Raw genomic sequence first — 26,358 nt, 5'->3', positions numbered from 1 at the left:
GTTGTCAATGCCCTTTGTCCCTCCCAATGTCTGGAATAGGCTGCATGCAGCTACCGCTGCTGCTCCTGGTGCTTGTGGCTTTAGCAGGATAGGAGATTAGCATGTAGCCATAAAGCCCCTAGTCATGGATGGAATGTTTTTCACTAGCTCAACTTGCCCAAAGCTCTATCCTATCAAATTTCAAATATTTCTTGAAATGAGGTAACCACAACTTCTTTAGCCAATCTGTTTCAGTGCCTCACTATCTTCAGTGTAAAAGAATGCTTTTTGTAAAGAAAAGGTCATGGGCCTGTTGTTTAAAAATAAATAATTTTTTATTAGCTAGTCCCTTCCAACCCAAATAATTCTGTGGTTCTAAACAGTTCTAACAGACTGCTTCAGTTAGAAAGGACCTACAGTGATCGTCTAGTCCAACTGCCTGATCCCTTTGGGGCTAACCAGAAGTTGAATCATGTTAACATTGTTGAGATGTTCCTTAAATATTGACAGACTTTGGACACAGATGACCTCTCTAGTAAACTCCTCTGGCACAGCTCAGACCCATTCCCACTCATCTATCACTGGACCCCAGGGAGAGAAGATAGGTATTTCCCTCCCCATTTTCCCTGCTCAGGAAGCTGTAGAGAGCAGTGAGGTCACCTGTCAGTCTCCATTTGTCCAAACTGGACAAGCCCAAAGTCCTTACTAGTTCCTCACAGGAGACATTTCCCATCACTCACCAGCTTTGTTGTCTTCCTCTGAACATGTTCAGGCACCTTGACATTCTTCTTAACTTGTATTGCCCACACTCCACAGAAATAAATAAAATGTTATTTTGACAGAGTGAGTTTTGAGGAACTGATGTGTAAAGGTGATGCCAAATTGGCTCAAACATACTTCTGTTTTTGTCAGGACAATTCATGTTTCATCACATTTACATTTTTCTGTGAGCAAGAGTAAAACAAGGGATGATTTCACAGGCTTGGAGCCTAACTATCAGTAGGGTTCTTGCAAAAATTTAAGTATATTATTCAGTATTTTGCGGGAGAGCCAACAGAGAGCATCCTGAACTTCGAGTCAGCAATCTTGTTCTGATGCATTTTCCTAGTTAACTGCACTCTGAGTGTAAGAAATTAGAAGAAATGGTAAAGAAATCATATGTATGAAAATTCTTTTATCATCCAAACTCTGACCTCATCTGTACTTTCACATGATCTGAATTTAGGGAGTAGATCATTCCACTTACGCCACTAATCTCATTTCCAAATTTTGCAATTAAGCAAACTTGCAAGTGTTTTGGAATTAGGAAAAGAATTATCAGTTCATAAAACCAAAACAAATATTAAAAAAATGCAATTCCATTCTGCACTTTGGTCTTAATGCAATTGGTCCTTTTAATTTAGATACATGGTGTTTTGTAATTGTTCTGTATAACTATAAAATCATAAAAATCAGTACTGTGAAAATTGCACATTGTGAAAATTTGTGAATTATTTGTATATTTTAGTGAAGAAATGTAAGATAGAAATCAGTGTTGATAATAGCCAGTTATTGGTTTTGTTTAATTTGGATTGCAAGATAACAATTGTAGGGTATCTTATTTGAACCTGTATTACTTGTGATGCATGCTAGATATAACCCATATAATTGTATAAGTCAACAGCAAGAATTAGCACTGTACAAATAACAAAAATGTATAATAGGCAGCCAGGATTCTACTGCAGCATGGAGCAAACCCCAATGAGAGGGATGGTTCAGGAAAGAGCCCTTTGAATCAAGCTTGTAGTGAGGAAATGAAAGAACTGCTGAAGTCATATGGTGCTATGGACTCTGTACTTCCAGTTCAAACTGTTGAAGTTACTGGTATGTTAGTTTTGTAATATAAAACATAGGATTACCCTGTAATCTTAAGGAAAAATCATACCATTCAAATGGTGTGACACTGATAATTTTAATATTAACTATTAGCTATTAACTATTGAATGTTGTTTATTTATTTATATATCTACAGAAAATTAGATGCGTGGATGTGTTGGTTTTTTTAATTTATATATTTACAGAAGATAAGATGCATGGAAGTGTTGTTTTGGTTTTTTTTTCTGAGAGAATGAAGTAAAATAATATATTTGTATATTCAGATTTTGCTGTTGTCCATATTTCCATTCACAGGAAAGGAAATGATTAATTTTGAAAGTGATAGTTTTCTTTCTTTATGCTACCTAAATTTGATCTCTTTTGCATATGCAAGATACTTTTCATTAGTTGATCTGCCGTTGTATCTTTGTAACCTATATCAGCTAACCCAACCTATGATGCTCATGCAAATAAATTTTAAATTTTATTTATTTTTTTCTTAATTGTGGAGAGGTGAAATCGAAACGTTATTGTTACGACTGCTATAAAAATGATGATGCAGCTTTGGAGACACAACATGAGAAATATAGTGAGGTAAGTATAGATAAGAATTTTGTTAAACTGCTCTATATGACTGCATTGTGACATTTGCTGACTGAAAAATATAATATATAAATATAATATAAATAATAAATACATTAAAATGTATATAAAAACAGTGTCATGCAGACAGTTATAGCAGATAAGTTGTGGCTAAAATATATGAGTATGTTTATTATCACTTCTCTCTGTTCATTATTCCTGTGCATTTAAATTTATTGTGCAAACAATAGTCAATACTGACACACATTTCATACTGCTTATAAAAATAGAGAAAAGGTGATAAGTTCTGAAGCTTTAAGCATGTTTCCAGAATAGTTCTTTTTGACACAGTAATAAATTGTCATCATGATGATGAAGGTATTCAGATACTTTTCATCTTAAAACAACAAGGAAGATTTTTGCACAAGTTGTTAGTTCTTCCTGGTGTCTGTAACTTAAGTCTGCATTGTCTAGATGATGCTGTCATGGTGAAATTCACTGTCCAATCTTTGCTGTGCACTCAGAGGTTTCTGGAGGACTCTGAGCATGGATGAGCATTGAATGTCATAGTAAACCCAGACTGTGACAGCTCTTTGCAGAGCAATGTTCTTGCTACTATGTACCCCTATCCTACCAGTGTTCCATTGCCTTTACACAGTAATTGCCAACCTGGAATGACTTAAGTCTGCCAATACCTAAGCTCCAGGTTATGTACCATGGCCTTTTTCGAATGGTGCACTTGCCTCTACTTCTTACAGCAATTTCTGTGTTTGTTAACAGGAGACTGTTGCTGCTGTACGGGACACAGAAAAGAAGCAGGAAGAACTGTTGCTATTTGAGTTGAGAACTTCCAAAGATGCAGGTAGACATGACTGAAGTGTTTTACCTATTTTTAGTGGGTAAATATTTTTGGCAATATGACTGTTTTTAAAACATCACCACACATAATATATTTGAATGCCGCCTCTGGAAAACACAGTTTCAGAGAATAAGATTTTAATAATACTTCTCAGGTGTGAGCACTTCCTGAGATGGAATTCTGTTTCACAGGAATGAATATTATGACAAAAAAGGGAGGCGTGCCACTTGGAGGCATGTGTCTCAAGTCAACCTAATAATATAAAAAGGGATCATGAGTTAAGAATGCATACTTCCAGTAGCATTATTCAGTTATGAGCATGTAAGCCCCTGCATGATCAAGAACACCTATATCTGTAAAGTAGCAGATGCAGCATTTTCATTCTTGTGTGGCTGGACTTCCAGGACCCTGAAACAATTCATGAGAGAAAAAAAGATAGTTCTTTACAGCAGACAGTGTGAATGATTGGCAGTTTCAGAAATGCAGATACCCAGAAATATAATTTGTCTTAGGCTATCAAATCTCAGTTCAGATTACTCTCAAGAATTTACTAAGCTACAGTGACTTCCTAGGTAATCATGATGCTGCTCCTATGTAACTGTTGGAGTCTGTTGTGTCCAGGCCATGAGGCATAACTTGTTGCCAGGATGCCTTTGACTTTTCTCCTCAGCTGCCCTTCGCCATCTAGGCAAGGCTGTTTAATTGAAGCATCTCATACTCATGAAACAGTTTTGCTTCCTGACATAAAGAAAGGGTTTGTTTTTAAATCTGTATTCCTAAGTACAGACTAAAGCTTTCAAATGGTATTTACAAGTAAATGTATCCCTTTAAAAATAAATGTGAAATAAGTAATTATGTGGATTGATAACTCAAATTTATGGTGTATTGACTGTTAGTTAAAATCATTTTTTTCTTGAAAAATATTTGACAAATAGGTAGATGATACAATAGACAGATGCCTGTGCATGGACATCAGTGTAATTTTATGAATGAGTGAAAAGAACTATCAGACTTCTCCTTTTCAGGGCTAATCAGGCTTCCTCTTGTTCAGGGGTATGAGAGAAATTAATATGGTGATCTGTTACCACTACTGACAAAAACATTAGTTTAGCACCTCTTAAACTAAGTTGTAGTCATTACTATTGATGAGGCACAAGAGCCTTACCTCACCCACCTGAGCAGGTATGTAGAAGTACACTGAAAAACTTAAAAAGTAAAGTAAAATCTCAAGGTATTTCCATGCAGTGAAATCTACTATAAATAACAGATTCAAATTTTTTTATTAAACTGCCTTAATAAGAGCAATATTTACATATTAGTAAGTAGGCAAATACTGGTGAGTACCATGAAAAAGGTTTGGGGAAGCATTTGATAATTAGTAATGATTTCTTATTTTTCCTGATTATATAAATCTTGCATTGACTTTTAGAATTTCAAGAATTAAGTTACAATTTTAACAAATTATCCCAGTGGTATCCACTGGTTGGGATTTCTAACGCTCTAACGTTATACATCTGAGAGGTAGAGTATATAAAGAAGAATTTATAATTGTTCTTCTTTATCATTTAGCATTATGAGTTAGAAACTATGTAAAACTGGATAGATTTGCTTTTACCTTTGTATGTTACTTGAAACAGTCTCGCTATTTCCTCATTAAGAAATTGATTAACCTATTTCATAATACTTCAAACAAAAATTTTAGGCAGCTTGTTAAGATTGTGTAATTTCTGCAGGTAGCCTCAGTATAACTGTCATGTTATGTATCTACTTGCAACGCAAACAGCTTAAAAATTTTCAGGGCTTATAATCCATAGGGGAGTTCTTTAATTTATTCTTTTTTTCTCTTATTGATTTCCTAAACAAGGTACCTGCAGTTCAAAATTTTCTAGTACTTCAGCTAATTTTTAAGTTAAATTTGAATTTAATTCTTTCTATAAGAATTCCATTAAAAATACTCCAATTGTAAGGAGCTACCAGCATGCATTACATGTATATGTATATTATATACATGTATATGTAATATACATGTACATATATATTACAAGTATAAGGTACTGCTCTAACAGTCCCTTTATATTTTGGCTGTGTATTTGCTACACTGAAATTGCTATTAATGTAATTATTTTCTACTTCTTATTGCCATTGTAATTTTGATTACTTCAAAATATTGAACAGATGTGTATATACAAAGGCTGTCTCAGATACAAGATAATTTGAATGAAATACTTGCAAACCAGAAAACAGAGAGGGATACCCTTGCTAAAAAATACAGGTAAGTAGAATACAAGGATTCTATTTATAGAAAGCTATTCTTTGCAGTAGTTGTGATAGAAGTTGTTAGGAGATCAGCATATAGTGTCATAAGAATAAACCTGTGTGGTTTTCATTCAGATATTTTGGAAGCATGATCAGTATTGGGCTTCATTTACCTCAGTTACTTGAAAGGAGAACTTCAGGGTTTACTTAATGCATGCTAATCAGTTGCTTTGCTCACAGTGAGCATTGAAATTAGGTAGTGAACAATACAAAATGTTTGGAAAAACACAGAATCACAGAATGTGCTGAGTTGGAAGTGACTCACAAGGATCATCGAGTCCAACTTCTACCCTGTGCTGCATTATCCACAAGAATCCCACCACATGCCTGAAAGCAGTGTCCAAACACTTATTAAACTCTGTCAGACTTGGTGCTCCACTGCCCTGGAGAGCATGTTAAAGTGCCCAACTACTGTGTGAAGAGCCTTTTCCTGATATCCAGCCTAAACCTTCCCCGACCAAAATTCAGTCCTTTCCCTCAGGTGCTGTCACTGTCATTACATGGAAGAGATCAGTGCCTGCCCCTCCTCTTCCCCTCACAAGGAGAGGATGTAGGCTGCAGTGAGGTCTCCCCTCAGTGTTCTCCAGGCTGAACAGACCAAGTGACCTCAGGTGTTCCTCACACAGCTTCCCCTCAAGGCCCTTCACCATCCTCATGGACCCTCTGTAGCCTTACATTAGGCTGTTGTGGCACCAGAGCTGCCCCCAGCACTGGAGGTGAGGCTGCCCCAGTGCAGAGCAGAGCAGGACAATCCCCTCCCTTGCCTGGCTGGTGATGCTGTGCCTGATGTCCCCAGGACACAGGTGGCCCTCCTGGCTGCCAGGGCACTGCTGAGTTGTGTGCAACTTGCCAAGACCAGGACCCCCAGGTCCCTTTCCATATTGCTGCTCTCCAACCTCTCATTCTCCAGTCTGTCCGTACATCCAGGGTTACCCCATCCCAGTGCAGAATCCAGCACTTTCCCATATTGAACTTCACATGGTTGGTGATTGCCCAGTCCTTTGATTTGTTGAGGTGCAACAGGGCCTCTCTACAGGGCCTCCCTGCTCTTGAGGGAGTCAACAGCTCCTCGCAGTTTTGTGTTGTTAGTGAACTTGGCTCATATTCCTTCCTGTTCGGCATCCAAGTCATTAGTGAAGATGTTGAAGAGTGCAGAGCCCAAGGTGGAGCCCTGTGGTAGGTCACCAGTCTGATGTCACCCCATTCACTAGAAGCCTCTGAGCCCAGCCCATGAGCCAGTTGCTCACCCACCATATAATATGTTTATCCAGCTGTGTGCCAGATATTTTGTCCAGAAGGATCTTAGGATCCTGTGAGAGACAGGACCAAATGCTTTATTGAAATCCGGGAAGATCACATCACCTGCCTTCGCTTGATAGCTGGGTGGGTTACTTTGTTGTAAAAGGAAATCAGGTTTGATAAGCAGGACTTTTCTTGTCATGGAGCCATGATACCTAAGCAGAAATTAGGAAAGGGGGATATTGAGCAGTTATATTCCTTTTGCAGTATCACGGAGGAAAGTAGTAGCAACTCAAGACACTACTTGGAGTGTCCCTGCCTTTGATTCATTTCTTTAGCACTCCTTGAACAGACTGCTCTACCAATGGCCAACAAGAGCCATTTAGAGAAACAGCTTGAAGCACGCTTGCAGACGTTCATTCTTTTAGTGAGAAAAATTAAAATGGAGCTGGGATTGCTCATCTTAGTGTGAGCATGGACTGTGTGAATTAGCATCTTCATGATGCTAGCTCTCACAAGGCCTCTTTGTACTTTCTTCTGAGAAGTAGGAAGTAGGTTGTGTGGTGAGTGCTTACCTAACATTGTAGTATCATATTCAGCTTTCAGGTAGTCCCATGGCAAAATGTAAAGGCTGGTTGAGCAAAGAGACTGAAATATTTCTGTCACAAGCCACTATACCAACTATAAAATATAAGATTACACAGATAATAATAATAATTTTTTTAAAAAGGATTTTATAGGGAGTTAGAGTTCTAGATCATCTTTGTGGGCAGAATAGTGGCTGAATTAAGAAACAAGGGCAGTAAAATTAATAGCTTTTCTAGTAATTGAGAGTAAGACTGTGTTCCAGGATAAAGTCATAAATATTTCTGGGTATTGCACATATCCTTCATCTAATGTAACAGCCATCCATCAATAGTAATGAGCTATATTCCAAATCACATTGTATTTACTTTTTTTTTTATTTATATAGTAAATATCTTATTTTTAATTAATTGGCTTATAACTTTTGTCACACAAGCCATAGAAGATCAGGTGACATCACATTTTCTGTCTTCCAGTTGTTCAGTTAGTTGTCTCACAGAGAGATACTACTTACATTGTTCCTTTTCTGTATTAAGATGTAGGTATTAGCATCTTCTGTACTAAGGTACTAAGGTATATCTTCTACTTGAGAAAAATTAGCAAAAGAAGTATTTTATTTTTTAGTGGCTGTAAGTTACTTGGTCATTTTAATCACACTGTCTTTGCCTCTTCAGTTGCAGCTTCTTCTGTACTTGTATAGCAATAAAGCAACAACACTTCCCAGAGCAAAAACTGCTAGAAAAGTGTGTGGAAGCCTCACTGGCCTGTGTAGAAGTCCATAGCTGTCATGGATTACTCAGTGATACACTGTATGCTGACATGTTGATGGTACATGTATTCTACGCATATGAGATACCAAGCAGTATCACAGTACAGATGGCTATACTGTCAAGATGTGTTTTTTCTGTCCTTGTTCTGAGCCATCTAGTCTTAGTTCTGATCCCCTCAACAGTCTCTTTTGAGACTGGGATGGTATTAATTGCATGGCACCTCTGCAGTGGGTGGCCTTAAAAGCAAACCATACTGCAGCTCCATTTCTCACAACTTGTGCTACTTCTCTGTCTTCCCAAAATGCTGCCACAGTGGTAGTGATACTCTTACCCCATGAATGGAAATCAGGAGAAAAGAGCACTATGCTGAGTTGATGGCTCTTGTACTAAAATAAAGTTGGTTAAATAAAGAATTCCCTTCCAGCAGAAAGGAGGTAAAGTCCCCCAGGGAAGGGGTTTCACAGGAAGAAGGCTCAGTCTGGGAACAGGATCTGATGAAGGGTGCAGCATTTCCAGATTACACAGGCAACCTCCTAAACTGTTCTGTCCTCTTTACTTTAAGGTCATGTGGCATTATTACAATGCCACATTGTATTGTATTGCCATATTTATGAAATCTTTTGTTGTGTACACCATTGAAAAATCCTTATAGTATCATCCTTCAGGAGATTATCCTGAAATAATTTTAAAAGGCTCCAAAGCCTTTTAAAGGGAGAGACAGGGAATTCAGTGTGCTGCTATGATTTCTGGTGATAAAAGAGCAGTTGGTAATACTGCAGGCACAGTTTTGTTACTTTGAATTAAGGGTGGTATAGGAATATATATCCTTTGAATTAAGAAGTGGTATAGGCAAGTGTATTTTTAAAGTTTTGATGATTAACATTTTATGGGACTCCCACTTGCTTCTTAATTCTGTGTCCTACTATGGGATTCTGCACTTTATTGTCCATAAACTTGGGATTTGAGCATTGAGCTTCATACATGATCAAAATATTGTTCCAATTTTAAGTGTTGGCTGGTCCTTTGAAACATATTCTTGTTCTTTGTGGGTTATGCATATCAAACTGTTTCAATTTTGTATTTACAGTAACTCAAATGTCATTGTTTTTCATTTTCTTTAGGGCTTCAGTGGAATCATTTAAAAAAGGTGCACTAAGGAAACAATTAGTTTACCTTGCTTCCAGGCAAAAGAGCCTGTTGACTGTTGCCCAAAACCAGGAAAAATTAGTGCAGAAAATACAAAATTACAGAAAAACAAAGCAAATGTTCAATTCATCATCAGAGAAACAAATCTCAAACAAAGGTATTTGTCATGAACATGATACAAGACAAAATTTAACTGCTAATGAAATCATATGTCCTAATGCAGGAGCATTTAGTATGGGGCTTGGTGCCAGCACACCTAATGGAAACAGAGTAGAAGCACATGTCTCTTTAGAAAATAGATTTTCAGCTCAGGAATCCATCCAGGATCCACGCATCTGCTTGGATGAGACAGGAGCAAATAAAGAAGCAATTACAAGTAAAGAGGCTTCTGCTTGTGCTTTGGCATCTGAAAACAGGGTAAGAGAATATACCTTTGACAACATGTCAAAGCTGACAAATGCTGCAGAAGTGATGACATTGCTTTCAGAACCTACTATTTCCACTGCTAAAAGAAAGTGCTCACAGCAAAAAGACATTGATTGTGCAGCAATTGTAGGACAAAGAAACAAACCTTTAAATCCCATTTCCAACACATTAAATACTGTAGAACCCCGAAGCACTGTTGTCAGTAGGAATGTCTGTCAGACAACCAGTGTCTACAAGCAGGTTTTTTCACATGAAAATCTGCCCAGATACGTTAATAAGAAAGAAGCTTTACAGCAGCAGCAGTCGAAGCAAGCAATTTTGTCAGTGTCTACAAAGAATTTCTCTAATACTTTGCAGCAAATGGTCTTTCAGAGTAGTGAGAATTCATTTAATGCCAATCTGATGCTTAGTAATCTTACCTCAAATACAGACTGTCCAGAAAATATCAGTGAGAAATCTTCACAGAGTAATGATAATCAGGAATGGGAACAAAAACAAGTGCGATATGGATGGAAGAGTAAGAAACAGCATCAGTTGATAGATCTGCTTGAATTGGGAAGGATAAAGCCCGGAGAAAATGTTTTAGAATTCAAGCTGCAGGTAATTGTTGGGAAATAATAATTAATATTAACAGATAATAAAAATACCCCACAGACTAAAATGGGGAAACAGCAGGTCTCATGGTTTAGTCTGCATCTCCAGTGCTTACTAGTGAACAATTTTATTCATTGGTTATAGATAGCTGTTCATGAGCTTAAAAGGAAAATGAGATTAAGTCTTCCATTAGCTCATAATTTTAAGACCCAGAATAAGGAATGAGTAAAATTTGTGTTTAAATTTGCATTACTAGTTTGGTAGTATTTCTTGTTGCTAGAAGAAGAGTGGAATCTTTGGTTGATCTACTTTGTGTAATACCTGATTTTCATACGGAAAGGAGTGGGAATGTAATTGTTGTTATGACTTAATGTTATTCTTGGAAACAACTGTCAAGTCCCTCAAATAAGAAATGTGACATCAAAGATTTCATAGTGCTGTAATAGGCATGAATACATGAAAATTACTTGCTTAGATGCTTGCTGGTTCTATAAGCATACAGTGTGGTACGAACCATATTTAAAAAAAAAAAAGAAAACCTTCTTTTTAATACAAAAACATTTCCCTGTCCTTCCAAATACAAAGCAGATTTGCACAGCAGCTGCCAGGGTCCTGGCTTAGTATTGAGCATATGAGGCAATCATTAACTAAAGCTGCCAGATGAGAGTTAGTGTCATAGTTTGGCACTGGCCAAATGCCAGGCACCCACAAAAGTGAATACTTGCCCTCCCGTGCCACAGCTGGGCAGAGGTGAGAGAAAAATTTAATTAAGGTTTCACGAGTTGAGATAAGAACCAGGAGAAAATATTCTAAGGGCAAAACAGGCTCAACTTAGAGGTATGAAGTAAATTTATTACTATCAAAATAAGAGGAGGATAATGAGAAATAAAAATGAGCCTTTAAAACCTCTTTTCTTCTTTCAGTACCCTCCTTCCTTCCCACTGATGTCTCAGGGAGACAGGGCGTGGGGTTTTTGGTCAGTTTGTCACCAAAGGTTTTCTCTTGCTGCTCAGGGAGAGGAGTCCTCCCCTGTAATACCATGGGGTCCCTCCCAGGGACATGGATCTCCATGAACTTCCCAGCATGGTTCCAATCTCATGTGCAGCCCTCCTCCCAAAACTGCTGTGGCATGGGCCACTCTTCCACAGGGTGCAGCTCTCCAAGGACAGGCTGCTCCAGCCTGGAAGCAGGGGACTCCTCTCTCCCCTGGGTCTCCCACAGGATCTCAAACTCCTCCAGACATCCACCTTCTCCAGCATGGGCACCTCCCACACGGGCTGTGGGTGGAACTCTGCAATTCCCTGTGGATCCCCATGTCTGTGGGTTGATCTCTGCATTCCCCATGGATCCCCATGGCTGTGGGTTGATCTCTGCATTCCCCATGGATCCCCATGTCTGTGGGTGGATCTCTGCATTCCCCATGGATCCCCATGGCTGTGGGTTGATCTCTGCATTCCCCATGGATCCCCTTGGCTGCAGGGCACAGCTGCTTCACCGTGGTCTCACCACAGCCTGCAGAGGAATCTCGGCTCCAGTGCTGGAGCAGCTCCTCCCCTCCTTCTGCACTGACCTTGGTGTCTCCACCTTGTTTCCCTCACATGTTCTCACCTCCTCATCTTCTCTGGCTAGGAAATACTGTGCCTACTTTGTTTTAATTTTCTTCTTAAATATATTATCACAAGAGACATTACCATCATCTCTAATTGGCCCAGGCTCAGCCAGCAGTGTGTCCATCCCTGGAGCCATCAGGGATTGGCTCTGGCAGACATGGTGGAAGCTTCCAGCAGCTTCTCACAGAAGCCACCTCTGTGGCTCCCACCCTGCTACCAAAAACCAGGCCATGCAAAACCAACACAGCTAGTTAATTTCCAGGGCAGCATATTGATAAAAACATGAAAAGCTCTTTTCAGCCAACTCACCAGTTTAGCTAATGTAGAAAGGACTCCTTTTCCTACCCCTGTAATCTCAGGAATGCTTTTCTGCTGAGAGCTGCTGTTTTGTCTGGTCTTGTATTCTGGAACATAGGGTAGTGTAAGTCACAAGGTTTACATCAGGTCATATGATACGTCATATCATCTGATATGCTTCCTTTTTTTGAAGAACATGTAATATTCCATTGAACTGCAAGATGACTAAGTGGAAGGATGAAAAATTCACTATGCCTACTGTAATTTTTTGAGACAGTTGTCTGTAATGGCAGCTTGATGCACATGGATCCTAAGGAATTATAACCCAATGCTGCAAGTACTGGTGTTTGGCATATATAGAAGTCAGTGGTCTTCACTAGGATGAAAATAACACTCATTTATGTCTTGGAAGACAGTGCTGTAGAAATCGAATTTTAGAAACCAGTGTCTGTTGCATTGCAAATAGATGGTTGGCAAATTTCCCTTCTTTATAATTTATAATAAGTATTTATAATTTTATTTATATATAATATAGTTTATAATTTCAGAGATGTACTTGATAACAACATATAAATGGTTGGCCTTGGGCAGGCAAAATGCAGTGGTTGAATGCTGTAGATCTAGATTGTGAAACTGTGAACTCATTGAAATATTCATTTTAATAGTCTTAATTTAATTCTTAAAGCAGCCCCAAGCCAGTGGATATGGTAGGAGATGGTTCAGCATTTGCTGGTGCATCATTCTCTTGCTTGGATTGTTTAACCTTATGAATGACAAGTGACCTTGCTGAGTTCTATTAGAGTTGATCAAGAGCTAATTGCTACGTTATTTAGCTGTTAGTCCAACTGTGGCCATTATGAAAAAAAACATTACTTACTCAACTATGCACAACTATAATTTGCTTCTAAAGAGGTGTAAATGTTTGCAGAACTGGACTGTATTAACATTATGAAGGAGGCATTAACAATAAGTTCATTCATAGTTAATTTTGCATGAGATAAGGCTGTCAGATTCCTCCTAAAATACATGATATCCCTTGATATAAAAAAATTTTTTGTGCAAATATGGTTCACATTTGAACGACTGCTGAAACTTTACTCTGACATGTGTACCTCATGTAGCAGTTTCTTGTACAGATTTGCCTTCTATAAGTTGCCTGAGTTCACTATTGCAAATTAATTTTTTCAAGGCCTTGTTATATGTAAGAGGATCTAAGATTCAAATACAGTTCTGACAAATACACATAGGTAGATTTGTCCTCTGACTGCCTAAAGCATCTTATTCTGGTGAAATAAATTGTCTTATTTGATACAGTTTTTAATAATGGCATTAAATTGCTTAACTTTTTCTCAGAGTAAAACAAAAGTATCTGCAACTTTTCAGATGTATTTTTCTTGGAATTATTCATGTTTCAAGGATCTTACTTTGTATTTGTTAATTTATGAATTGAAATGATTTCTTTTTTTTTTTTTAGGAATTTAGTCATAAAGCTACACTCTTAAAGAATGGCAAGATCAGAACCAGTAAAGGACAAATACTACAGAATCCAGTTCAGTGGGTTAAAGATCTACTTGGAAGTGGTATTTCTGTGACACGGAATTATGTGTGGAACAAGGTAGGCCTGATTTGATTCCTGAAGTTAGCAATAATGAATGGCTGTAACAAGTTTCACTAATCTAGATGTCCTTACTCTTCATTAAGCAAAAGAGGGTACAAGCCTAAATTTTAAATGTCTTCTTACTTTTAATGAATGAGCAGCAAAGAAAGCTACGTAGCTCTAGCTGTACCGTGATGGACTAGTCATGACTGTTGAAAGAATGTGAAATACTCACACTGTAAGATAGCAGGGATTTGAAAGAATAGCTTTAAAGATTATTAAGACTGATAGAGAATGCTGTAAGGCAGTTTGAATAAAAAAGAGCAAACTTACTGAAATATTAGGGTGTCATGCACAAATATTGCAAAAACACTGGCAGAGTTTAAAGGGCATTACAGATGGGCTGTATGATGCTTGGGGCTTCTTTTTCAATTGGAATTCAAATTGGCATAATTTCTCCTTGATCTTGCCAGATACAGTTTAGGTTTACAAGTGTACAAACTAGGTTTTAAAAGAAAAGTGATGTTCCTACACCTATCAGAAAAAAAATCCCAAAAAATACTAATTAAAACTCTCAGTTACCCATCCAGTTTTCTTTTTACAGGTTACATATCTTGGGACAGAATTGTCAAAATTTAGTGTTGGTGAAGTGTCAGTTTCCAGTGACTTGGAGTTACCAACAGAGAAAGGAAAACCTTTGGGTATGTACCACTTAGAATCTAATATTCTTCATAACTGAAAGCAGCAGAAAGTGATTTCTAAAGAACTTAAAGACCAAAATTCCTCTATTGCTTTCTGATTTTTTCCTGGGGTATATGATTATCAGAGATCTTGATCTTGAAATGTAAATAGTGCCAGAACTTGCACATGAAATCTAAAAAAGTACAATTCTTCCATAAATTGTTGTGTGAAGATAATATGATTTGGTTGCTGTGTAAAAAAAGCTATTTTAATATATTTTTATTCTATTGTAAACTCAGACACACTAGCATAAGCTTTAATCTCATACACATCTTCATGTTGAATTATGTATGTGATAAATAATCCCAGTATGCCCAGGCAACACTAATAACCAAGATGATATTTTATAATATATAAAATATATTATATATAATAATATATATATAAAATATAGAAAATATATATAATAATAAATATATACATATTATATATAATATAATTATATATCTATTTTAACAAATAGTAAAAAAAACCAAAGTGAATTGATATGACAAAATGACACTGAATAGTTTTTTCAGAACTGCCTAACAAACTTAAGAACTTCAGTCTAATTTTTATAAACTATGTATTCTTGGGGAAACACAAGTCTCTTTGACAGCCAGTTGTACTTGGAGTCCATAAAGCATTAGAGCTTTTGGGATTGATTCTGTTAATTTGATAAGACACTGCGCTTCATGTGAACAGCATACCAGGGTTGGTTGTTTTTAACATACTAAAAAGAAATTTAAAGATAATAGTTCAAAAGGACTATCTTGATATTCAAACTACTGTGTTCTGCTGCTATTTACTTCAGATTGAGAGCTTCCAGACAATGAGCTTATTTTGCCTTGTTTCAGTAACTTCACCTTATACCTGGTGTAAGTCACTTAGAACTGGATTTAGTTTCCAAACTTTTTGATAGGCCTTTGAAAATTTCACTAGTTCTTCTGAATTATTTGTATTGTAAAAAATTTATGATAATCATTTAAAGTTCTAGAACAGAGAAATCAATTTATTCAAGAACTACTCCTGACAAACAAAAATCCCTCGGAGGATCAGTAAGTGTTTTTCCCAAGTAGTCCAGGGTCATCTGGAAAAGGGTTTTTTTGTGACATGTGACTTAAGATGACAGTAACCACTGCCTAACCCTTAGTCTTAGACAAGAAGTTGGGGGAGGGACGGTCAAGGTGTTCTCAGTTTCAGTTCCATTTCAAATACTACATGGCCAGATATGTAGGACATAAAACTGACTTGTTTCAGAAGAAGATTAATCTGCACTGTTGTTTTGTGAGTACAGTTCTGGGCAACCTCAAATGGTTTCCAAGGTCAGTTCATGAGTTAGCTTGCTTCAAGTGCTTTTTCCAACAGGCACTTTGCATGCAGCCAGTCTGCTTAAAAGCAGAGGAAAATTTGCTGGTGTGGATGTGAACTTTCTGTACCACTTGCCTGGAGACATTCCCAGGCACTCTTTTATCTTTCTAATATATTTAGGTCCTGTGTGTATTATATAGTAGAAGTTTTTTCTGCTTTTTAGTGAACCAAATTTATTTTTTTCTTACTTTTTTAATTAATGTTTTTTTTTTTCTGTGCATCACAGAGCAATGTTGAAAAAGAAGACTGGGGCCTTGAAATTTGAGCGATTTTGGAGGAGAATACTATTATTTTTAAATACCTCTTCCTCACTCTCCTTGTAGCTTTCCATGTCTTGGCCCAGTGTTCACTGAGCTACTCTATGACCATCAAGGAGAAGTGGGAAGAAAATTATATATGCCATGACTGCATCTAACCATCTTTTAATAGAGAAAAGCAGCTACCAATGAACTTTTTGTACAGCCAAGTTTAGGAAGTGGTTCCTAGGAACCTCTACCAAATTAAGGTGCCTTGGCCAGAAGAGAAAGATTTGCTGTTTTGTGGCAGCCAGCATAAGAAATAATCCAGTTTTTCAGCTTGGTTGAGATTAATAAGGTGCTTCAAGGTTTATATAGCATCAGACTTCTAGCTACCTTAGGGTTATTAGTACAAAAAACTTGAAGTAAAGCAGTCCCAGACCAATTTAATAGAAGCATTAGAGATTGCAATTTTGGAATTGGTCATCTAAATCCTAACTGAATTTCAGTGTGTGTATCTTCTTTGAGTCTGAGTCTTTAGTCTCTTCTAGCATCGTGCTAGTAGAAAGCAAGAATTACTGTATTCAGGCCTGAGTGAAAAGTAAACATTAAGCAAATAAGCAGCACTTTTAGACTATCTGTATACAGGAAAACAGAAGAAACAGTTATTAGATGGCTTAGAATTTCTCTGTGTTTTCTGATACTTGCAATGATGACATAATGTTTCCTAAAAATGACCAAGAATAACAAGGATTCAAAATCAGATGTCAGCTGAAGAAGAGATGTAAGTTGCAGAGCAAACGTTGGTGTTAAATATTTCACATTGAAATTCCAGCAAAGTGGTTTAAAAGAAAAGCTTATTCAGTTGTTACAGTAAGTGCGATATACATATTCATATTGCAGATTTCTATTTCAGGAAGACAGCCTTTGGAAAACAGCTTGACTAATCCAATTCTTGTGCTCAGGCAATCCCTTACTGCCTTTAATAACCATTAGCCACCTGTAAAGATTAAAACAGCTCATGTTCACCTTTAGTTCATGAAAGCTCCTGTAGTTTTATGGATGAAGAGTGTTTTCAAGGGAGTCCAAATGATTTCTTAATGGCTGAACCATAACCTGTTTTGAAAGGTTTATGTTAGTGTTATTTCAGGTATGAAGTATTAAATTTTCAATGGAACTCAGTAGGAATGCTTGCAAACAAGTAAGAAAGTTGTGCTGTGATCATATGTGATATGGTAGGTTTCTGTTTTGCTTGAAGTGAGCAATGAAACACATATATTCTACTTCTCAAGTTGGACTTTTGTGATGCCTGTTTTAATTTTTCCAAGGAAGGTACAATTAAAATTAAAGAAAAAAAAAAAAACAATAAAAAAGCCCCAGTCATCTTACAGCAGCAAACTGTTGGGCTGTTAAAGGAGCAAAGGAAAGTCTTCCCTTACATGTGTTAGGTGGTGTAAGGCTAAGAGAAAATATAGAGAAACAAATCAACAAAAATAGAAAGCATAAGTTTTCTGTGCATTAAACCAGTGATAAGTGGTTAAATGAGTGTTAAGTGATACTTTTTTTCTTAGAACCAAAGTATCTTTTCATGCTCCCAGGAAAGAATTTTATCAGAAGGTACTCCAGCATTATCAGAATCCTGGTAGTAGTTTCATTGCTCAGCCTCTTAGGAGCTTTGACCTGAGTAGTATGCAGCCAAACACCACATCCCTGCCACAAACACAACTTGTGAAAGCTGTGTGCTGAAGGAGAAGCAACTGTTGCCAGGGAATTTATAAGTAAGTGTTTTTTAGCAATCAGAAAAACCTAATGGTGGATGCAAGGTCTATGCAAGAGATATGATAGAAAAAGGAAAAGTAGATAACAGGGAATTGATTTGTGTGTGGGAGGGAAGGAGTGCTGGGGAAAAATGATGATGCTGCTGAGGTTCTGGATTGATCTAAATGACCCAATAGCAGTGTTTTTCAGAGCTCTATATGGTCAACTCTCCTGTGTCCAAATTGGAAACATTTTGCTATTTTGGTGTAGTTGACAAAATAACTTCATATCATTTTGAGTACTCAATTAAGTGTCTCAAAAAATAGTAGCATAGAGAAATGTTTTCTGGATTTAGATGGAGAAATATGAAACATAAGCACTGCTTAATAATCTTGTGTAATCTAATTTAAAGGGTGGTGTGGAAGTGCTCCTGAAGATGCTCTGACCTTTGTGTATTTGACCAAACTTGTAACTTTGGGTTTTTCAGTATTGCAGTTTTACATTGATTGCTCATTAAACCCTATCTGTAGTACTTGTATGATTTGAACAGTGCCTACTGCACTTGATCTAGTATTTTTGCCTCTACTGCCTGTGATTGCTCTACAAGAAGACAATCCTGACTGACCACAGTACAAAGTTAGAGTGATCAGCACAAACCCCAGTGCCAGATAACACTGCACTGGTGTGGGTAACAGTGCCAAGTCAGGTCTGTTGTGTGAGATGGTAAGACAGAAAACAGAATCTAGTCTCTATTGGTCATTGTAAACTAAAAGTGCATCCATGTTTTAAAGCAATTCTTAATGCTTCTGTACATAGGCCCTACAGATACCTTGCAAAGAATTAAGCTGAGAAACCTCTGCAGAAAATACTTTATTATCCCTTTTTATTTATTTATTTATTTATTTTTTAATAGAAGCAAACAGCCGTAGTATCTTAAATGCCAGGACAGAATATTTGGAGGAAGGTGCTCTTCAAAGTTACAAAAAATAGATTGTGTAGAAGACGGCTACTTATTTGTATCAAAAATCCCAGATTGAACTGCTCTTTAATATTAATTGAAAAGTAACAAAGATTATGGTTTATAGGAGTTATGTTTCTCTGCTGAACAAATGAACAGCCACATTGAAATTTTCTTAAATATGTCTATTTATATACTGCTTGCCAAAATAATGGTCTTGTAGCATGTATGGTCATTGTCACCCTACCATCTGCGTGCTCAGTCCTGAATGGAAGCAGTTACAGCAGCATTGTAGAGTAATTTTGTTGCAAAACTAACCATTAACTGACAGTGGAGATGATGCAAAATTAAGGATATATTTTATAATAAAAATTAATAAAAGGGAAATTTAGAGGAATATTGTTCCATGTATAAATTTTTGTTCATACCTTCTATATGTATGAATACTATAATTACTCTTTCAATTGAAGAAAAAAGATGCTGAACATGCTGTATAATATGTAAGAATTTAACCACCATCTCAGTTTTGACATCTCTGCCTTGTGGATGTCAAATCTTTTGTGTACAGGTCTGAGTAGAAGCTTCTTGAGTTTCACTGAATGACTAAATTTTTAAAAATAAAGTGTAAAAAGCAAACTCCTATTTCAGAAGGAAATTCCTTTGCAAGCATCTCAGGATTAGTGCTTCAGTAAGTCTCTTAAATGAAATTTTTTAAGTGTTGTGAGAAGGCCATAGATGGATTTACTGCATTGGTTTGCCCTTTACTTCTGTTTCCAAAGAACTAGGCCCATACAGAATACCATTGCAGTTTTACTTTGTGCTAAATAAAATCTGAATATAAAGCTCGGCTGTATAAATTGCTTTAAACTAGTTTACTGTGTGGGTTTTACTGGTCCTGAAAAATGATACAAAGGTATTAATTTCAGTTTTTTTGATAGTCAGTTGTTAGTCTTTTACACCAGTACAAAGTTGTGATGTTGAAATGGCTGAATTAACAGGAGAGTATTTAAATCTGTGTGAATCATTCCAGTAAAATGAAACTTATTTTTATTATTTGTGTCAGTACCATCCTAAAGTAGTGTAAAATCAAGCTACTGGAAAACACATTTGCAACATCTTCCATTATACTTTAAATTGTAAACTTTTCAGGACTGGGATATTTGAACTGGTAAAGATACATTGTGACATAATCCAAACAAAAAATCTAGCCCATTGTACAATAATATATTTTGTTCTGTACTGTACTCCACATTCTTGGTTCTGATTAAGCTCAGACAATTATGTTAGAAACTACTTTCACTCGAAAACTTAACTAATCTCTTTTTCATGTTTTTGGAGGAAAGCAGGAAAATATGATGAATAACATTAGGGGTTGAAAAGTGAAGATGCAAACTGAGAACCCCAAGTTTATTATTTCTAACAAAAATGGCATGTCTTAAGGAGCTTGATTCTGTATATCTGATTTTTTTTGGTCTGGGTACTATTGAAGTAGTAGTTTATTATACCATCAGTAATGGGCAACAGTGATGTGAAAGAGTAGTACTCAAAATCAACCAGCAAACAAACCACACACAAGCAAAAACAAAACCCTGACAACTGACATATATTTTTTCCTCCTTACCTGTAGTAGAATATTCAGCAACTACACTATGTCCCCATTTATGTGACTCTGAAAGACAGGGAGATAAACTACATATTCTTTGTATTTTTTACTTCGGAAGAAAAATGAGATTGTAGCCAAAATGTCTATCTGTAATATTTTTCAGTCTCTGGGGTATTTCAAGGTGCAACTATTACAGTACTCTCTCTTCTTTATGGCTTACAGACAAAATACTTGAAGGTACTTTCCAGTACTATAAAGTTCCAGCATTTGCTTTACGTGCTTACATACTTCACAAGAAAGTGCACAGTTCTGTCTGTAGAATTTACAAAGCTGTATTTTCCAGTAACTGCATACTGTGGTTTAGGTATATGCTTTCTTCACCTTACTTTCCAAAATCCTCTACCTGCTGTTATTTGATTGTCAGAAGGAAAAGGTAAATGTAGGAGGTAAAATACCACATGATTGATTCAGACTTCAGCTATGTGGCCAGCAAGAGCCAAACAAAAATCACTTTTCAGAGGGCCAAAAATTGTGGGTAGGTGGAGGGGGGTGGGGGAAGAAACAATTATCAGGGATGGCATGCCATGGAAGCCAACTCTATCTAATGTCTGTATTTCTTATCTGTGAGCCAGATTTTTCTGAACTTGGAAAATTACTGCTGAAGAAACCAGATGATACTGTGATTGCACAGAATCATAGGCTAACATAGCTTCAGTGGGACCTTTGGAGGCCTTTAGTTCAACCTGCTGTTCAAAGTAGAATCAGTTTCCAAGTTAGATAAGGTTTCTTGATGCTTTGTGCAGACAAATTCTGAATATTTTCAGGGATGGGTATGCTTAACCATGCTCAGAATTAATTCCTATGCTTAACCATGCTCAGAATGAATTTTTCCCCAATGTCTATCTAGTTGGAAACTTCCTTGTTACAACTTTTGCCCCCTTTTTTTTTGATACAGAAACTATGTTGCACTGAGAAGTCCGGCTAACTTAAAACTGACTCCTAGCTGAGTGTTTTGAACATTGGCTTTCTGGCCTTTTTACTTTGCAAAACAAGTGGTAAAAAAACCCTTTGATAACTGACCCATCTTTTAAATTAATCAAGTGCACAAGTAACATTTTCATCTGCTTTGGTGGTCCCCTGGAGACTGAGAAAACACTGAGACAAACAGAACTGTTGTAGATTATCTTCCTGGAGCACATCTTTTCTTGTCTTACTTATGAAAGCAATAAATGCAAGGCAGTGTAATCCACATCAACCCTCAAGAGGCACGGGCTTCACCTGCTGCTTTGCATTAAATTGACAAGACAGACTATTTTGACATCACACTGGTAATATGTAGTGAAAATATTTAGGTGATTACTTGATGATTTTACCTTGGAAAGCATTCACATTTTATCACATTTTTGTTTTGTTGGGGGTTTTTTTGTGGTCTTTTTATTTTTTTTTTTCCAGGAATCACTTTTAACAAAGTTACAACAAAGATTTTAAACAGAACAATTCAGTCTTTCAATCACCATCTGATAATAGTGCAGGGGAAGGTTCTAGAAGTTATTCTGAGGTTGTGCGTAAAACTAATCACAGCCACTGTAGATTTTGCCAGTGCATGAAAAAAACGAGATGTTGGTTTTTGAAAGGGCTATTCTGACCTGAACTGAAACTTGGTTTATAACTTACCTTCTATGCTCTTCCAATCTGCATTTCAGTCTGCTATAAGCTGCAAGAATTTTAAAGTGTTCTGGTTTTAATTACCCAAGTTTGAAGCTGGAATTTTTATTGCACTATCTTGGCACATTAATTTAAGGTTTTTTAAAATTGTTAGAAATAATTTTAGAGAACCACTTTCCTTTCAAGTGAGTATACAAGTGAATCATTATATAATCAAGTCTACAATATCATAATAGGTTAAAAAGAAAGATTTATATGCTGAGAACCTACACCCTTCTAGTCGTACCAAGAAATAGTCTTCTACAATTATTTTTAAAGCAATCTTTGGGTCTTTTAAGAAAGGTTACTAGTATATACCTTTGTTAAGTGCAAATTCTGTAATATTGGTATTTAAAGAGAGTGATTCACTTAGTTGAGAAACTGAAAAGTCATCTGGACAGCTATGTAAAAATATTTTTTTGTGAGAAGATTTAAACCAGGTATTTTGTTTTATTTTAGAAGTAGTTATTTTATTTCTTTATAAATTCAATCTTTAGGATAGCTTCTTTTATGGGAGGATGTGCACAGTTCTCGGTTAGCATTGGCGTGTATGTCAGTTATACCTCTCTCACCTTTTAGGGAAAACAGAATTTTACATCTATAGCAAAAAAGACCTACTAAGATTTAAATTGTCATTTTGTTTCTCTGAGAGGCTATTGAAACATTGCTGCATTTCTACAGTACATTGGTGGACTTGACTTTGCTACATTGTTAAGTGAATAATGTAACAATATCTCAATGCACTAATCCAAGGTCCCTGAAAAATAATAATTCAGAATGTTTCACATACTAAGCATTTGTTACTGTGTAACAGCCATATACCCCAGGATACTAGGAGAAGACAAAAAACAATTACTGTATAAGATAATGATGTAGGCAGAAGGTTAATGGAAATAACATATTCATATCACTTTTCTGAGTAATGCTCTGAAGAAATTTGTAAAGCAATATTTCTATTGCACATTTTTCAGACATTTAGAAACAGATGAACTATTAACTGTGCCTCTTGAAAAAGCATATCTTTGGGTTCACTTGTGAGATTAATACTTTCTACCATATGAAACATAAAGTAGTTTGAGATTTCAGTGTAAACCTTGAAATTGATGCTTTAGAATAAAAGGTATGACTACTTCGTCTTTAATCATACCTGCACATCCTTTTCCCATGCAGACACAGTGCAACAAGACAGGCCAGTGTTATGCAGTACTTAGAAAGAAGAATGATTCTAAACACCTAATATTTTTTCTTTTGCTTTGTGACATTGTTTTTGCCAATGTCACTGAAGGACATAAAGAGAATATGAACTTCCAAGGAATACTATCCTTTATTAGTGGAAAAAGAAATGTGTCTTTCTGAAATATAGTGTTTTATCTAGAAAGAATGAAATAGAATAATGAATTGCGAAGTTATGAATTAAATTACACATTACTGCTATACAAATTTCAGTTATAAGGAGACGATGAGCTGAAACATGATCATCCATGATAAGTCATTCCTGATATATGAAGAAAAAAAACATAAGCTAAGGTACTATCAGGAGGTGTTCTTCCTTCTGTCCTTCTGGAGCTGTTAGAGCTGCTTTATGAATTATGTGGTCATTATTGTCCATTAAGGAGCTTCCGAACTGAAATTATTTATTTATTATTACCGTGCTATAAATAACCTTTGATATATTTTTTCCAAAGGTTCATAATTACCAATGCAAATGATGCAGTGTGCATGATTTAGGTCACTTGATAGATTAATTCTTGGGGAAAAGGTACTTTCAACATTGGGATGGAGATGGACACAAAGGATCACAATGCAATTAGTCAAAATCTCTGCTGATCTATATCTTACAATGGGTGGACACCACCTTAACTTTAGGTGTCTAACTGACATGATTGATTTGTTCATTAGAAAAATTGTCTCCTTACTGGTTGGTTTGTAAGGACAGAGACTGTGGACTCCAGCATTTGCAAGAGAAAGAAAGAATTGACATCTATATCATGTGAAGTGAATCAAAAACTGTGGGGAGACCTGAAGAGAAGTGAATGCATTTAGAGGGAAAAAATTATTAATTTACTGGGACAACATTTTATTTTGTCACATTAAGTTCTTGTTTTACAATGGCAATCTGTCCACACACATCTCTTACTCCAAAATACTATGTCTTGACCAGCTTTTCTTTACATTTGATTCATCATGAATACAAAATTTTAAAAAACCTGTAGAACACAAAAGGTAGTTACTTGCTTTCACTCAAGCCTCAGGAAAATATTAAGTAAAATATGTTCTTGATGTGTCTGTTATGAGCACCATTGATATATTCTAATCTTAGGATAGAAAAACGGTTATATGTACCAGGCCACTACTTATCTGGGTTAAAGGGAAATAAGGCATAGGCAAGCTTTAGTTTCAAGCTAAACTGGCCAAAAGCTCATATTCCTCTGACTGAGATTTCTTCTTCATCCTTAATAATTGTAGAATATAATGAACCAGTACCATATTGAACTGCTCAAGTAAACTTTTCAGCTTAGTAAATTTCAGGTATTAATGCGGGTTCTAGTGTCCAGGTTCAGTGTAATAGATAATAAGAACACTTAAGAAAAGCTATTTTCTAAATTGTCACTAGCATAGGCAGAATTATTGTGCCTCAATCCAGCAGCAGCCTTTTTTTAAAGATTCAGAAGGCCCAAAAATATTGTTTATGTGAAGTGCTGGCTGTTGTTTCTGAGGCCTTACTTAGTCTGTATAGACAAGGCCTGTTGGAACCTCAGGATTGTGACTGATCTTCTCTAAGTTCTTGAGGGAAGTGTGGATAAGGCCCAAGAAACTTGAAAGCATTTAAGACAGATTTTTGTTCTATTAATACCCACTGTGGCACTCTAGATCAAATGCTGTCACCTTTAAGTGTGTTGTTCTTAGATCTTCTCTTTGCTTACGCATCTGTAGCCTGTGTCTAGACTAGCTGTGCTGAACCAGATCCTATTGAGTCAGAAGGATAACATCTTCTGTGACTTTGTCAGATACTGCAAATCAGTTCATCAGTTCATCTTTCCCTCAGATATGATTATCTGTTTTATAGAAGCATTTAAACTGGATTTACTGATGCTTACTCAAATATGTTGCCTAAGCTACAAAAGCATTTAAATTCTTTCACAAGTAATTTACACCAGTAAGATAGGTATAAAATACTTAACCGTGTTTTTGGATAGTCCCTGTACTTTCTTGCTTGGGAAAAATAAGGTAGATATTAGGGAGATTTTTAAGACCTGATCTTTAGGAGCTATTTTAATGATCCAAAAATGGTGACTCTGCACTGAAGTAACAATTTTATCTTCACTGACTAACCTTTATGCAACTGGAGATTATGGTCTGACATTCGTGTAGTCGCACCATTCATGGAAGTTCTCCTTAAATACAATTTTTGGATTCTGAGCAGCCACAGCAGATAAGGTCTGGTAAAGATGTAACAAAATGGAAACACAAGTTGAAATCATTTAGAATGGTTTCAAAACTATAAGATTAAAATGGATGCCTTCAAAGATGGAAGGGATGTTGTTAAGCAGGATGGAAAGGCTGTCAAGAGACAACATGTTTTCTCCGTATTTATGGAAGATAAACCCTCATTCTGATATCGATACTTTATCTTAGAGTTCATGAAGAGGATAGAAAACTGACAGAATAGGACAGCAGGGGTGGAAAAAGCAGAGAAAGATCCTGCCTGTGTGTCTAAATTTACTAAGTTTCCTTCTGTACCGGAAGCACTGAGTTTTGGATAGCAGTATAGGAACCTTTCTTGGCTGCTTACAGCCTCTAAACTGCCAGTCTTTTTTAATGGGATTAGTGTTAACAGTCAGCAAAGTGCAGGAAGAAAACATCAAAGTGGATATCAGAAGATTAAATATAGTAGCAAAGGGAGAGAGAAAGGAGAGAGAGACTTGAGAAAGAAAAATGCAAAGGATATTAATCCTTGGTGTCAGAGAAGAAACATGAGGACCAAAATACTGATTCATACCTACTGGGGAAAAATTACTTTCTGTGGATATAGAAACTTTGTTACCAAATACCGGTGTCAGAACTGAGGAAGGTAGCTTTTGGATGTATAAAGTACTGTGGCTTTGTTAGATGTTGACTGAGAAGTTGAGAATATAGAGATTAGATATGTTAAT

General features: G+C 36.4%; 1 protein-coding gene across 1 annotated transcript in view; it reads left to right on the top strand.

Annotated features, from left to right (window-relative positions):
* ANKRD31 (ankyrin repeat domain 31) overlaps positions 1–26,358 on the top strand; it is a 58,633-nt gene that overhangs the window by 29,394 nt on the left and 2,881 nt on the right. The window contains exons 15-21 of the mRNA XM_079330393.1: positions 1,683–1,842; positions 2,345–2,427; positions 3,196–3,277; positions 5,450–5,546; positions 9,306–10,356; positions 13,732–13,872; positions 14,459–14,555. Coding sequence (XP_079186519.1) covers positions 1,683–1,842; positions 2,345–2,427; positions 3,196–3,277; positions 5,450–5,546; positions 9,306–10,356; positions 13,732–13,872; positions 14,459–14,555 — 1,711 coding nt within the window. The remainder of the gene's footprint in view (positions 1–1,682; positions 1,843–2,344; positions 2,428–3,195; positions 3,278–5,449; positions 5,547–9,305; positions 10,357–13,731; positions 13,873–14,458; positions 14,556–26,358) is intronic.

The sequence above is a fragment of the Erithacus rubecula genome (assembly GCF_903797595.1).
Source record: "Erithacus rubecula genome assembly, chromosome: Z".
In the NCBI taxonomy this organism is placed as follows: Eukaryota; Metazoa; Chordata; class Aves; order Passeriformes; family Muscicapidae; genus Erithacus; species Erithacus rubecula.
Note: the sequence above shows the minus strand (reverse complement) of the source record. Positions and strands in the feature narration are given on the sequence as shown.